We start from the raw sequence: 14,051 nt of genomic DNA, 5'->3' as shown, positions 1-14,051 counted from the left end.
CTCTGTTGGTTTCTTTAGGAAGACCAGTAAACCAGTAGTTTGCTTAGGCATCTGTTAACTGTCCTCCCTCCCTCCTCCCCTCATGCACACATTCTTACTGTTGTGACATCATACAAAATCTCCCCTCACCAACACCCTCACAGATATTCTGATAACATCTCTTTGTAGTCTTTCCAGTCCTTAGTGAGCATACTTTTATTGTAAGCCAATCAGTCTCATTTAATTTTTCATAGTTCTTTCTGGACACACTTCTGAGGAGAAAACTTATTTTTATTGTTCTTAGAGAACCTCAGTTTCAACAAGTTAATAAGAAATTCTAAGCTACCAGTGCCTATCCAGCTGCCTCATGAGCTATAGATTGTATATACCCCTTATGGTAGTTTCTCACCAAGTTCCCATGAGCTTTTGAAGATTTAATTATAAACTGACTAAAATAGATGTTTTTGATAACTGGTGACCTATTTTAAATTGACAGCCTTTGTGAAGAATATTTTTTGGTATAAGAATGGCATCTGAAAAAGCCCTTCTTTCTGCAGCCTTTTAAAAGGATGTTTAATAATGACTAATGCAGTCAGTACTTGATCCTTTGTCTTATAGTAAAGTATTTGGGTTTATTGCTGTGCCTAAATTGGATTTGTGTTTATGAATGTACAATGTTCAGTATCACTTGGATCAAACAATATTTTACATGTGTAAGCAGCTGCAGATTATATATGCAAATTTTTATAGGAGTCATTGAAAGAATAATTGCACTCCAAGGTGCAAAATTAAATGTTGCATTGTTGTCCTACAATTTTCATATTGACCTACACGGTATCTTCCTGTAAAGAGCAAACCAGAAAAACCTAGCCTTTTGGAAGCTGTGTTTTCTGTCTGCAAATTTACTTTGCTTGCTGCTATCTGAGCTGCCCTATCTTCTCTCGCCTATGGCCTGATCCATGAATTAGTCATGTATGTCAGTGATATTGTGTCACCTGCTACTTAGCAAGTGTGGAAGCTTTGTTTCCTGGGATGTTGTCAGATATGTCAGTTGTACCATAAATGTAAGCGCTACTCTCTTCAAGTTTATAAAATTAAGGTTGTTTCTCTGTGTTTTCAAACTTACAGGACCAGATCATGTGGTATAAATGAGTACAGTTCTCTTGATGGCGGTGGAACTGCACTGATTTACTGAGGATCTGGACCTTCATTTTTAATGTCTTTCATGTGTGTACTTGGGGCCAAAATTCTGGAATCCCTCCTTCTGCCAGGAAGGCATAGTCTCAGCTTTGTGTGGCCACTACTCATGTCCCAATGCATATTAGCTAGGAGAGGGAACTGGCTCTCTGATAATAGGCAGGTCTACCCTTTCTTCTTGCTACCCTCCTTCTACTCTTCCCATCTTATCGCTGGGTGGAGAATTTGAGGGAGAACCTTCACATGTCTATCAAACCTAACTACTGGAGCCGGCAGTCTGGGGACTCACCCAGAGTGAATGGTGGCTCAGGGGATTGGGAATGGCTTTACACCTCTGGCTCCCCAGCTGAAACGATTCTAGGATGGTAAAGTAGCTACTATCTACCATCTAATGGCTGTTTGGCCTGCATGAAATGAGTTGGTGGTGTCAGTCCAGCATGGAGTAGACAAGTGTCCACAGTACAGCTGACTGTCTCAACAGAGAACCTGTGGGTTGAGTGGACATAGAAATGGAATGATCATCTTATCCCTGCAGGTAAAGATGGAGGCGTATTAGCAGAGAGTGTGGGGAAGCTTTCACTGTCATTGAACCCTTTGTGCCCATACCATGGATAAGCAGAGAATTTCAGCTCTGAGGGCTGTCAGCCCAGAATTCTCCATGTTCTCTACACTAACGCTGCTGCAAAAGAATGGCGTGCTCATCAGAAATCTGGCTAAAGCTACTGCTTATTTAGCGTGGACAGAGTCCAGACTCTTTACCTCACCAGTATTTATAACCTCACCCTTTTTCTTTCTCTGCCCACAGAGTCATTGGTTTCCTTGAAGCTTTTGTGTGCATAAAGTTTGGTCAAGAGCTCTTCTCCAAAACACAAATATTGTATGTTGTGTTTTGGCTTCTTTGTGTGGTAAGTGAGACTTCTCGTTCATGAAACACCGTGCCCAGCAATGCCTTGAGGCCTCGATCCTGCAAACCTTATGTACCTGGGTAGTGTGTACATATACAAGAGCTCCTGCTGAATTCAGTAAGTAAGGACTTCTTAACCCAGTAGGAGTTGCAGATATGAGCCCTAATACTTTGAAAATTATTGATGCTACTATGAATTTGTAAATACTCTTTCTTTAATAAACAAATTAAATTTACTAATATTCTCAGAAACAAAGGGCCAAACTCTCTCAAATGGAGTAATTGCATTGACTCAATGCAATTAAACCAGTAGAGATCTTGGCCCAAAGTTCTGTAAAGTTCTGGTCCTGCTTTGAGCAGGGGGTTGGACTAGATGACCTCCTGAGGTCCCTTCCAACCCTGATATTCTATGATTCTATAAACATTTTTATGTTGTTTTTTCCACCCTCTTGTAGGCTGTTACGACTTTCCTGTGTTTATATGGAATGGTTTGGTATGCGGAGTACTATGGCCACCGAGAAAAGGTACTTTGGTGGGGACTCAGTTTTTATTTTAAGCCAAAATTAAACTGCAACAAAGCCATATTGTTATAAGTTCTTGTAAAGAGAATTCTGACACAGGAATCAAGGTTGTGATCCAGAGTCCTTTGAAGTGAGTTGGAAACACTTCCATTGAAGTCAGTTGGCTTTGGAGTGAGCCCGAAGTGTGGTGTTGTCTCCAAGAAGCACTGTAATCCTAGCTATACAAAATAGGGCTGGAACTTTATCAAAGACTGGAATAATAAATAACTAATGTCTCCACTGTCTACGTGAAAAGATCAGAAGAATATGAAAAATATTGAGAAAAGCTTTGTTAAAGGACAGACCACCTTGGAGCTGTTGCTTTATTGCCATTTTACGGTCCCATTGTTGTATCAGCTATTTGTGCTTGATAACAAGATGGGGAAAGGCCTTTACTTCCATTAGCATTTTCGTCAGAATTCTTGCTGCAGCTTTAATGCTACAAGTCCTAACCGAAAATGTAGTGGAGAGGAGAAGTAGAGATTGACTCAGCCTCCCCATGACGTGTGTCCTCCTTGTCTTTACAGACCTTGTCGGAAAGCGAGGACAGTCCATACAGCCCAGATGCCTCATGGCTTCATTCTAAATTCACTAAAGGTACTGCTGCTTTGCATGCACATTTTCAGTGTCATATCACTGGGAATACAGCTCAGTCCTAATAAATGTAGCTTGAGAAACCTGCAGTATAGGTTCTTTGATTTACTTTCTGACCCTCGCAATTCAAGTGCATATAGAAATAGGCTGCAAAGCCACTTTTATTTTTCCCCACTGATTTTCTTTCCTTTCGTTAGAATGTGATTCAATTTTTAATGGAACAAATGGCTCCTCCACCTGTTGCTGTTCCATTCCTTCCTGACAGCGAATGTTTGAGATTAGAGAATTTCACAACCTCGTTGGGCAGGTTTTCTCACTGAACATCCCCTGTATGGCTTCAAGTGAACAATGTGAAATGTGCTTTTATGCCTGCTTATTAGTGAGCAGGCAGGTATGTGCCCAGGAGCTTATGTTCCTACTGACACTTACTAAGGGCTTGACTACATGAACATTTAGTTCATGGCAAGTTGGGGTGCCAGTCTACCTGCACTAGCCTGCCACAGACTAGCTGTCTGTGTGGACCCTACTGATGTGCGTTTTGTTTCAAAGAGAACTAGATCAAAGTATATTCGTTAGTTAAAGAACTTAATGCAGTTCAGCAGGATCCACACGGACATTTAGTCAGCCACTTTTTATTGCAATGAAAGTCAAGTAGGCAGCCTGTTTTCTCCTTCTTACACTTTAGTGGGGACCTTCCTGTGGAAAAAGGGCAAGATTAGCATCTGGAAACTACCATTTAGAGGTTACACTCCAGGTGTATTTACAACATTAAAACAATATTTTCTTTTCATTTCAACTTCCTGGAATCCTGACACTTGAAGCACTTAAATGTGTTTTTCTTCAGTTGCATACACAGATTTCCTAAGTTGCCTGTATTGATTTCTTTTTGGTTTGTTATTTAAAGAAGCGTATTGATTTCTTTAAAAAAATACATACATTAAAATAGATTTTTCAAGCATAGAAAAAGAAAAAACTCTAATTGTTGGTCTAAAAACTTTGACCGTGTCCCCTGACTTCATCAGAGTTATCTGCTCAATAGCAAATTTTCTGCTAAAGTGTGCATGAGGTTAATGCCAGTGTATATTAATCATCATCAGACCTCTCCACCTGCACAGGCCCAATGTGTGTGACAAAGATCCAAAATGAGAGATACTAAACAATTATTCATGCAGGAAACTTGGTGATGTGAGAATTCGTTCCATAATTCTCTTCAACCTCAGGTTCATGGTTCTTAATTTCTAATGTAAAAAATTATCAACAGTATGAGGGAGATGGCAAATTAAAATGAGTGACATCAGTGTAAATGAGGGACACTTCTGCATCACATTTTAATTTGTTAAATTTTTTAAGTTGCCTTGCAGACGCTGACAGAATAAATGTTTTAATTTGGCCACTAGATGGAGTGCTAGTATCAAACTAATAGTTTCAGCCTGAAATAATTAGTTTAAACGTTACATATCTAGGAAACCTTAAAAACTAAAACAGTAAAGAATTGCTTTCAACAGTCTTAATCTTAAATTAATTTTGATTTCTTTGTAGGTACTGAAGATAGTCCACCAAAACATTCAGGCAACATTGAGAGCCATTCATCTAGAAGAAGAAATCGTCATTCCAAAACAAAAGTAACCAATGGAATTGGCAAGAAATAAGATCAGTCTCTAAAGATGTTCCAGAGTGTGCCTAGACATGAGAAGGAAAACTGGACCTGGTTCTGAATTACCTATTAGAAGGTTAATAAGAAACAGGTGGAAGATGGGGGGAAATGTTTGCAGCAACCGAAGGGTCCTAGTACCTTTTAAGATGTAGCCATCAGTGTATTGCAGATCATTGCCTGTTGCCACGTGCCATTCACTGACTTAAATCTAATTTCTTCAGCACTTGGCATTCAGAAACAAGTAGTAGTATGTTGAAAGGAAAAATAGTTTGCTCTTGGCAGGTATGTAAAGGTGTATGTTCAGGTATCCCGATTTGCATTTTTAATATCTTTGTTAGTTGAGAACATTAACCCAAAGGTTAATGGATGATAACCAGATGTTTGGGGGGGACGGGGACGCCAGGGGATTGATTGGTTGTTTTTGTGTCTTTGTTTTGATTAGTTTCTTTGTTTTGAAACATACACAATCTTTGATTAAAATCAGACAACTAAACTTTTCCATACTAATGGTTCTTTTTATTTTAAGTATTTAAAAAAAATTCCATATTTCTATCCAATTGCTCATTTTTATTTAAAAAATCTCCACTCGGTGGCAGGATTTTACCAACTGGGGTATGTGTCCAGGTTTCTTAGAAAGATTGCAGAGTTAATTTCAAATGTTTCCTTGTTTCTGATTCTGTTCCCTATCCCGTTTGTTAAAGCCTACTACCAATGCATATATGAAACCTGTTACACAGTAGTGAGGGCTGTACCTGTTGACCCCAGGGGCAGATGTTGTATTGTTCAGTTTACACACACCTCCCCCCCATTTACTGCTATGTATTTGTTGCCATTAGCTGCACGTAGTGTTGTGTACGGTACTAGTAGCCATTACTCTTTCAGTTGCGTCATACTTTGTAAAATACTTGTCCCTTGCTTTGCCTCAAGTTTTAAATAAGATTCATGTTAAAGGCAGCTTGAGGGCTTTTGGTACTGCCCAGTCTGATGATGGGCAGCTTCTTCACAAAGTACTGCAGCTCACTTTTTTGTAAGTTTACAATCATTCGTAAAGACTCATTGTGTTGCTGAGAGTAGAAGGGGTCACACAATATTATTGTGTTTATACAGTGTTTTCCTATTTCCTAACATGCTATCAAACAGCAAACAGCAAATAAACCACATATTTGAAACATCCATACTAATTATGGTCTCAAAGTGGGTGATTCCCTCAAACTGCAGCTAGCATAACGATTGTTCTTTAAGTAAACCTGCGAAATAAGTTAGTTCCTGAACTAAGTTATCAGATTTTTGATTTTTTTTTTTTTTTTTGGTGCCAACTGGGTTGTGGAGCCTATAACCCTAGAGAGCTCAGCAAAGCAGACAGGTTAAGACAAATAAATAACATCCATGAGTCACTAGTCCTTGTAATAACTAAGATTTAATTTCTGAAAAATGTTACTGTGATTTGCCACACGTTATGTACTAGTAAAGTAAAATGCTGTAAAGACTTTATCATACAAGTGTATGATACTGTAAATAGGAAAACCATCCTATGTGTATTCCATGACGACCTATGTGCCACAGATTATCAACATTTTGAATACACTTATGCTGCTGCCTAACTCATTGGAAACCCTTTTAATTTTCTTCAGTCCAACACAAATGTACAACTTAAGAACTAAATTGTATTGAAGGCTGCTATGTCATTTTTCTGCAACTATGTTGAATTTTATAGGAAAAAAGGCCTGGAAGACTTCTTTGGATTTTTCTACAAAAATTCTCTTTTCATTTATATTGCCAAAGCTGTGGTCTGTGGCATCTCCATTTGTTCTTAGCATGCTGCTTATTGTTGAATGTATTTGCAAGTTTCTTTGGCTATTCAAATTTGTTACTTTTATATTTCACTTGTTTATAATTCAGTCACTGCAAGTCTGAGGATGGCATTGTGAATTGTTTTTCCTATTGATTCAGTACCAAAGCAGGAAGTTGAAGTTTAACATCATGTTTACATTTTGTATGTCAGATGTATAATTTTTATTTTAAAGGACACAGTTTTTCAAAGGTAAGAGCCTGTTTTATACTTGCAAAATATGTGCATACTCACATTGTACATATAAAACACACCGTGGCTTGTGTAAACTGGGGCTTATGTGTACAGTTATCCATTTCCCACACACAGTGGGTATATATGAATGTTTTGTAAGTGCAGAATTGGTGCTCACATTTGTGAATTGGACCCTAAAAATTTTAAAAAGGAAATATGAAGAAAGTTGAAGGTTCATCTGTTGAAGGTTCTGACTTCTGAATTCTGTTACACTAGCACAGGTCTGACCAGTAAAACATAGGTCAGGACCTTCAACTCATAATGCCTATGGAAAAGGAATGTGCAGAAAAAACATCTTTCACGTTTTCCCAGTGCGTTTTTTGTTTTTACTTTTTTGAAAATTAAAGGGAGAGTTGGGGATGCAGGGGGGGAATTAAGTAGAGCCTTTTACGCAGTTTGAAAAATGGCACCTTCTGCACTCCACCAGCAATCCTGGCTGAGATTGACAAGTGTTCTGACAATTAATCCTCTGGCTGACAAGTGCTATTTCCACTCCATTTTCCATGGCAATGGGCCTTGCATTGGCACAAATAGGATGGTGCTTTTGATCACTGCTGTAAATCTGAAGTAATTATCATTTCCCCCCTTATCGCTGAACTCCACATACAGTCCATGTGCAATGGCCAGTGAGAATGATGAATAACTTGAGCTGTTACATTAACTAATTTCCTTGTATCAAGAATTCTGCTGCTTGAATAGTCATTGTTACTGTTACAAATGCACTGTCCCTTTTTTACCCATTCTTTGTCCTTCCATGTTTTCTCATCTTGCCTTCCTTTTATTCTTTTCTCTCTCCTATTATTCTGTCCTCCAGTTTTAAAACAAGCTATTCCCTGCCGTTGAAAGGACTGAATTTGCCCTCCAGAGACGTTACTCAATGTCAGTCATTAAAGGGGGGCTAATTCAGTCCAGCATGGCATAAGCAGAGGATAGTGGCAACACTTTACAACACTGAGTGAATTTAATAGCAGTAGACAGTTTTCAGGATGGGGAATGCTGGAAGGGTATAAAATGAACCAGAAGCCACCAAAAGTGAACCTCACTACCAGCTGCCAGTATTAAAGCTGGATGGAGAGCTGTGTAAATCAAACACAGTATCTAATAAAATACATGGAGGAGCTTGATTTCTGTTGTTCTTTTGTTACTCGGCTGTGAAGAAAATAGTTTGTTGTTTCATCTATTAAAGCCTTGGTATTTACTACATGATTACAAGATAGTGTGATAATGTAGTAAATGCTGCGTCTGGATAGTGAATACAAACAATATGTGCCAATACCAATTACCACGTATTTAACATTGTTTTCAATAGAATTGCTCTGTACTGATTGCAAAGCATCGTATTTTGCAGTAGTTCAGTAAAACAACTCATGTCACCACTATGCGTTTGTCATCTATATACAACAGGGCACAGCAGGTGATCACTTGTTGGAAGCTGTTATTTTTTATATGCCTAGTTGCAGGCTGACACGTTCATCCACTTCCATCACAGAACCGAGGCTCAAGCACTCTCAGGTCTCACTGCAATCTGCTACTTGGGAGGAGAGCAGACTTTTAAAATACATCAGTAATATCAGAGCTTTCTCTTGTTTCTGACGCTACTTCTCAGGTTTCTAGCAGGCAGAATACCGCTGTTCTAGTAAACCTGGCTATTCGTTTTGCATTTTGGATATGTTACTTTATTATTGCAGACCACAAAGATATGGAAAGAAGTGAGTTGTCACATAGTGGCTTTGATTGCAGACCTTCTAAGGTGAACAGAAAGGTTTCTCATAGAGGAACTGGAAGACCCAGGTTATTAGAAGGTGGGCTTTTGCTCATGCCTCCATCAGTGAAGTACAATAGCAACATTTGGATAACAGGAATACTTAGGCTTAGTTTTCACAGCCGATGTAGTTGCTGCAGCAGCACTGTTCTTATACTGTATAAAAACTGTGTGTTAAAGGTAGCTATTTGCTATTGAAATATGCTAAAAGCACCAGGCAGCACAGTGTCTAGACACTGCAGGCACAAATTGAGGCCTATGTTCTATCATGAGAAGCTTTCTGAAAGACACACTCGTAATGCTGATACTCACTGTCTGCAAAACCACGGCCTGTTTTACATGTGAGATACAGGACTTGTAATTTACAACCAGCCATGTGCACTGCTGCGTCTGGATAGTGAATACAAACAATACGTACAGCTCTGCTTGTTTAACTGTGTGTATCTTTTCTCAGGAACAGGAGAGGTTTTCAATGCTAAAAAGAAGGAAATGTGAAAAGTAGAAAAGCAAAAAGAGTTGTATTGTCATATATATATATATATATAATCCTCTTTGCCAGAGGATGTTGTGAAGGCCAAGACTATAACAGGGTTCAAAAAGAACTAGATACGTTTATGGAGGATAGGTCCATCAATGGCTGTTAGCCAGGATGGGCATTGATAGTGTCCCTAGCCTCTGTTTGCCAGAAGCTGGATATGGGTGCCAGGATGGATCACTTGATGATTACCTGTTCTGTTCATTCCCTCTGAAGCACCTGGCATAGGCGACTATTGGAAGACAGGATACTGAGCTAGGTAGACCATTCTTATGTTCTTATGCTTTTATGATACGTTAATCACAGGCCAGGAAGGCCTCAGAGCACCTCCCCCAAAAGATTTCAAAACATAAAACCTCGCAATTCACAGCAAAATGGGTAATGGATGCCATTGATTTCAGTGGGAGGAGGATTTGGCCCTTATTGAATAATCTCTGGAACAATGGACGTTTTCGCTTATCCTCTCCACTTTCACAGCTCGTACTGAAGACTGATTCTAAATTTTTTTCAGGCACATTCACTGGAGACTGGAGAGGAATGATTCTTCCATTCCCTTCTTGAAAGCTGTGAACTGTAGTGAGCTCAGCTCTGTTTTGTTTACATGGTTGCACTGGTATTTTCACTGTTCTTCATATGTTGGTTCATTACTGACAATGGGATTCATCCTCAGTAGAATTTGTGTAATAAATCCTGAATTTCCTCATCCTTTAAAAAATTTATGGTTTATTGTACAGTGTGGTTCCATGTTGAACTCCAAGTTAGCGGTATGGACTTATAAAGTGTTTCAAGATTGCTTTGTCATAGGCTCCCGGTGTGTCTCCACTGTAGATCTTATCCTAGTGTTTCCATTGTCAAACTGCAGGCCTGGTCTCCTCAAGCTTGGGAACATAACACTTCACCCAACGGGGCGGTCTTTAAAGCTCCCACTTTGTTCTAGAGTCTGATTTATGATCTGGCAAGAGCATAAACCTCAGCTCTTCACTCCCCCCCCCCCCCAAAAAAAAGGCCTGGGAAAGAATGCAAATTATAAACACTGAATTCCTATAATCAGCAATAATGCAAGTCCCAGACTATACTGCTGTGTACCATATGGATTTAATTTTAGTATTTTTTCATACTTTTAAGGTTGCAGATAAAAATGAAGGGTCCTGATGACTTATTTTGTGTGGGTTTTCTGTTTGTTTTTTTAAACACACAGTACTTGTATGGACTTTACAGAATGAGCTTTAGATAAACAGATATTACATCAGATGGGGGAAGTTTTAAGTGCTTGGTGACTTGCTTTGAAAATGCACATTGATAAAATCTGCATAATTTCATCTAAATATCCCAAGTGTGTATTTTCCCCAAAATGCTTGATATCAACTTGAATTGTTGTCTCATCAGGGCATGAACGGTCTCCCTTCTGTGTGTATATATGGTGCCTGGCACAAGCGGGAACCAGTCTTAGATGGGGCCTCTAGATGATGCCTTCTTACAAATACAAAATAAGGCCCTGAATTTTCAAAAGTTGCTTTGTAATTTTAGGTGGCTAACTTCATTCATCCCAGCCTGATGTTTCAAAGGAATCTACAGCTCCCATTGACTTCAATTACATACACTGTCCACACAGACCTACAAACTGTTACTATTATCAAAGAATGTTATACTTACTAAAAAAATAACCAACGCAAAACACACACACACGAATAGGTTTTGGAAGCATTTTAATTAAAACGTTAAACGGTAGCTTTCACCTTGACAGCTTAAAAATAGTCTTTGGAGAGAGACTTCTACTGAGTTTCCAGCACACAGCCACAACCACCAGTTTGTTGTCGAAATAGCTTTCCTGTTGGAAGGGAGTACAGATCTCTCCAACAGTCCTTTGGGAGGGGATCTGTGGGCAGGGCTCTCTGGCTTTCCTCCCATTACCAACACTCATTGGGTGGGATGTGGAGCTAGGAGGATGACTGCTCTTTGAAAAGGCTGTTCAATTTTGCTGAGGAAAACTCTCATGCTGTCTGTAGTGTGCCATACCATGACCCACAATGCCTTGTGCTCTTTCACAGAAGCCAGCATCTCCGATTGTGGTAATGAGGCAGCAAGCTTGCTTGCTTGAAACTCACTCTCTTATTCTCACATCTCCGGTCTTGTTGGGGAACCTGAGACAACTAAATACAAAATATTATTTCTTCCTCTATTCTGTGCTCTGGAGTTGGTGAGAAGTCACTACATTGTGGCAAATTTTAAATCTTCTCACGCTGCTAAATAATTTTTATGTTTTCTGGTAAAAGCCAAGAAGTGTTAAAAGGTTTTGAAAATGCTATTTATAATAGAGACCTCAATGTGGGTTGTCATTATCAATGACAGCTGCTTTGTAGAAGTTAGTATTGAGGCACGTCCACGTATTAATGTCTAAATGATCCTAGCTGCTGCTAAGAAAATCCATTTCAGTTCTGAGTGATAGATGGTCAGGTGCTTCATAAGTTGCCTGAAGAATCAACAGCCCACAGTTCTGAGAAAAGGAAACCCAAAACCTCATAGTCCCTAACTCTGTTCTATATTGCTACATCACAGAGGGTAATGTACAGCGTTGCTTTTTTGTTTTAACCTGACTTTTAGCACTGATTCTCCTGCATGGAGGAGAAACAGTACAGTGACTGAACTAACTAAGGTATATTTTTGTTAACCAAAAATGTACTCTGCCAAAACTTGATATCCCTTTTATTAAATTAATCAAGATGATGTGGTTTCTTTTCTCTACATGTGCTGGAAGAACAGTAGGTGTCCCAAAGCACACAATGTTGCCATTACATGTTTTTTATATTTATATATTTAGTTCTGCAGGTCAGCTTGTTTTGCCACATTTGGATCACAAGTTTGCTAGGATCAGCACATTCCATCTGACCGCGTTTAGAATAAGTTTAAAGAGTAGCAGGGAAACGGATTGAAAAAAGCTGAGAAGCAATAGAAATACTGCCGTTGTAACCAAAAAATGATGCTAGTAGCTTTGCAGTTGCACAAATCAGTGGTTCTCCACCAAGGGTACGCGTACCCCTGGGGGTACACAGAGGTCTCCCAGGGGTATTTGCCTAGTGTTACAACAGGCTACGTTAAAAGCACTAGCAAAATCAGTACAAACTAAAATTTCATACAGACCATGACGTTTATACTGCTCTATATGCTATACACTGAAATGTAAGTACAGTATTTATAGTCCAACTGATTTATTTTATAATTATATGTCAAAAATGAGAAAGTAATTTCTCCGTAATAGTGTGCTGTGACACTTTTGCATTTTTTTATGTCTGATTTTGTAAGCAAGTAGTTTTGAAGTTATGTGAAACTTTGGGATACGCAAGACAAATCAGACTGCTGAAAGGGGTACCGTAGTCTGGAAAGGTAGAGAGCCGCTGGCACAGTTGATCTTTTTGGGGGATGTGTGAGGAGAAGATTGGAGGGTGAGGAATGTGTGCAACCACAACACAATGCTTTTTCTTGGTTTTACTCCATCTTTGTATGTCTCTTAGATATTATACTCCGCAGCCAGTTTCAATTGCCCCAAAATATCCCATCAATCTTGGTATTCCACTTTTTTAAACGTGTAAAAAACCCCATACGTCATGTAGCACATACACCAAAATGTGATCCTACAAAACACTGTGTATTTAAATGTACAGTCTTGTTACATTTCCAGGCAATGTCATTGTGAATAATGAAATTGCTTTTTAATGCAATAAAGCGCACTTCTATCCCCACCTTCTATCCTGGGATCTTGAAGCATTTTGCCCCAAAACAAATGAATTAGGCCTCACAGCCACCCCTGCAATATTGCTGAGTAATCTCATCTTCTGGATTGGAAAGTAGGACTAAGGTAGAAAGGGAAGCTGGAAGCAGAGACCGGAATAGAATCCAAGGCCCCTGTGTCCCAGGGTTTAACCACACGACCATCTTGGGATTTGTTTTTTATCCCTTTTAAAGTAAACAAAAGAGTACTGTCCACTTCTGTTCAATACTAAAACAAAAAACAGCTCACAGTACCGACAAAGGAAGGAGGGAGAGAGGTGCCCACCACATTATGTTCTCAATTCTCATATTTACTGTATTTTGCAGGGTTCTGTCAATAAGCTTCCATGTACACTTAAATGATATTGTTTTAAAAATGATTAGTACTTTTTTAAAGGTATCTGGTCAGCTTAGATCTGGGGAGGGAAGGAGAGAGAATGTCAGACTCCATTTTAATATATCCTTTCTTCTAGCTAGAACAGGGTTAGTCCTGTCTTCTTGCCTTTCAGAGTGATTTGCACTTTTTCATTCCTGTAAAGTGTATCAGACCTTTGTGGCTCTGAATAAGTGTAGGAGTTCTAAATGCTTGAATGAGAGAAAACATGGAACTGGGATGCTTGGACTTCCCTTGATTCTAAGCAATCAGACCACAAGGATGTGAAGATTGTATCCGCATTCTTGAGGTTTTCACAGCTCAACCGTTCTAAAGGCTACTGACTATGAATCAGTGCTACAGATTTAACATCATCTGGAGTGTGGTGGTAGGATTCTTACAATGCTTTTGAGTCTGAATCTGCTTCACATAGAAATCTTCTCTCTTTTTATGTGCAATATCCACTATGAATCCCAAATACCTGAAAAACAGGATTTTGGAACTGTTTTTTTACACACTGTTTTTTATGAAGTGAGCTGTAGCTCACGAAAGCTTATGCTCGAATAAATTGGTTAGTCTCTAAGGTGCCACAAGTACTCCTTTTCTTTTTGCGAATACAGACTAACACAGCTGTTACTCTGAAGA

At 39.1% G+C, this 14,051-nt stretch overlaps 1 protein-coding gene across 2 annotated transcripts in view; it reads left to right on the top strand.

Annotated features, from left to right (window-relative positions):
* The window catches only part of PTDSS1 (phosphatidylserine synthase 1), a 50,132-nt gene extending 44,741 nt beyond the window's left edge, over positions 1-5,391 (top strand). For both annotated transcript variants that reach the window (XM_077809965.1, XM_077809964.1), the window contains exons 10-13: positions 1,982-2,081; positions 2,536-2,604; positions 3,168-3,237; positions 4,774-5,391. In XM_077809965.1, coding sequence (XP_077666091.1) covers positions 1,982-2,081; positions 2,536-2,604; positions 3,168-3,237; positions 4,774-4,883 — 349 coding nt within the window. In that variant the 3' untranslated portion in view covers positions 4,884-5,391. The remainder of the gene's footprint in view (positions 1-1,981; positions 2,082-2,535; positions 2,605-3,167; positions 3,238-4,773) is intronic.
* Positions 5,392-14,051: the final 8,660 nt, after the last annotated feature.

This window comes from Eretmochelys imbricata, chromosome 2 (assembly GCF_965152235.1).
Source record: "Eretmochelys imbricata isolate rEreImb1 chromosome 2, rEreImb1.hap1, whole genome shotgun sequence".
NCBI classification, from domain to species: Eukaryota; Metazoa; Chordata; order Testudines; family Cheloniidae; genus Eretmochelys; species Eretmochelys imbricata.
The sequence above is the reverse complement of the archived record's forward strand: the minus strand, read 5'-3'. Positions and strand labels throughout refer to the sequence as shown.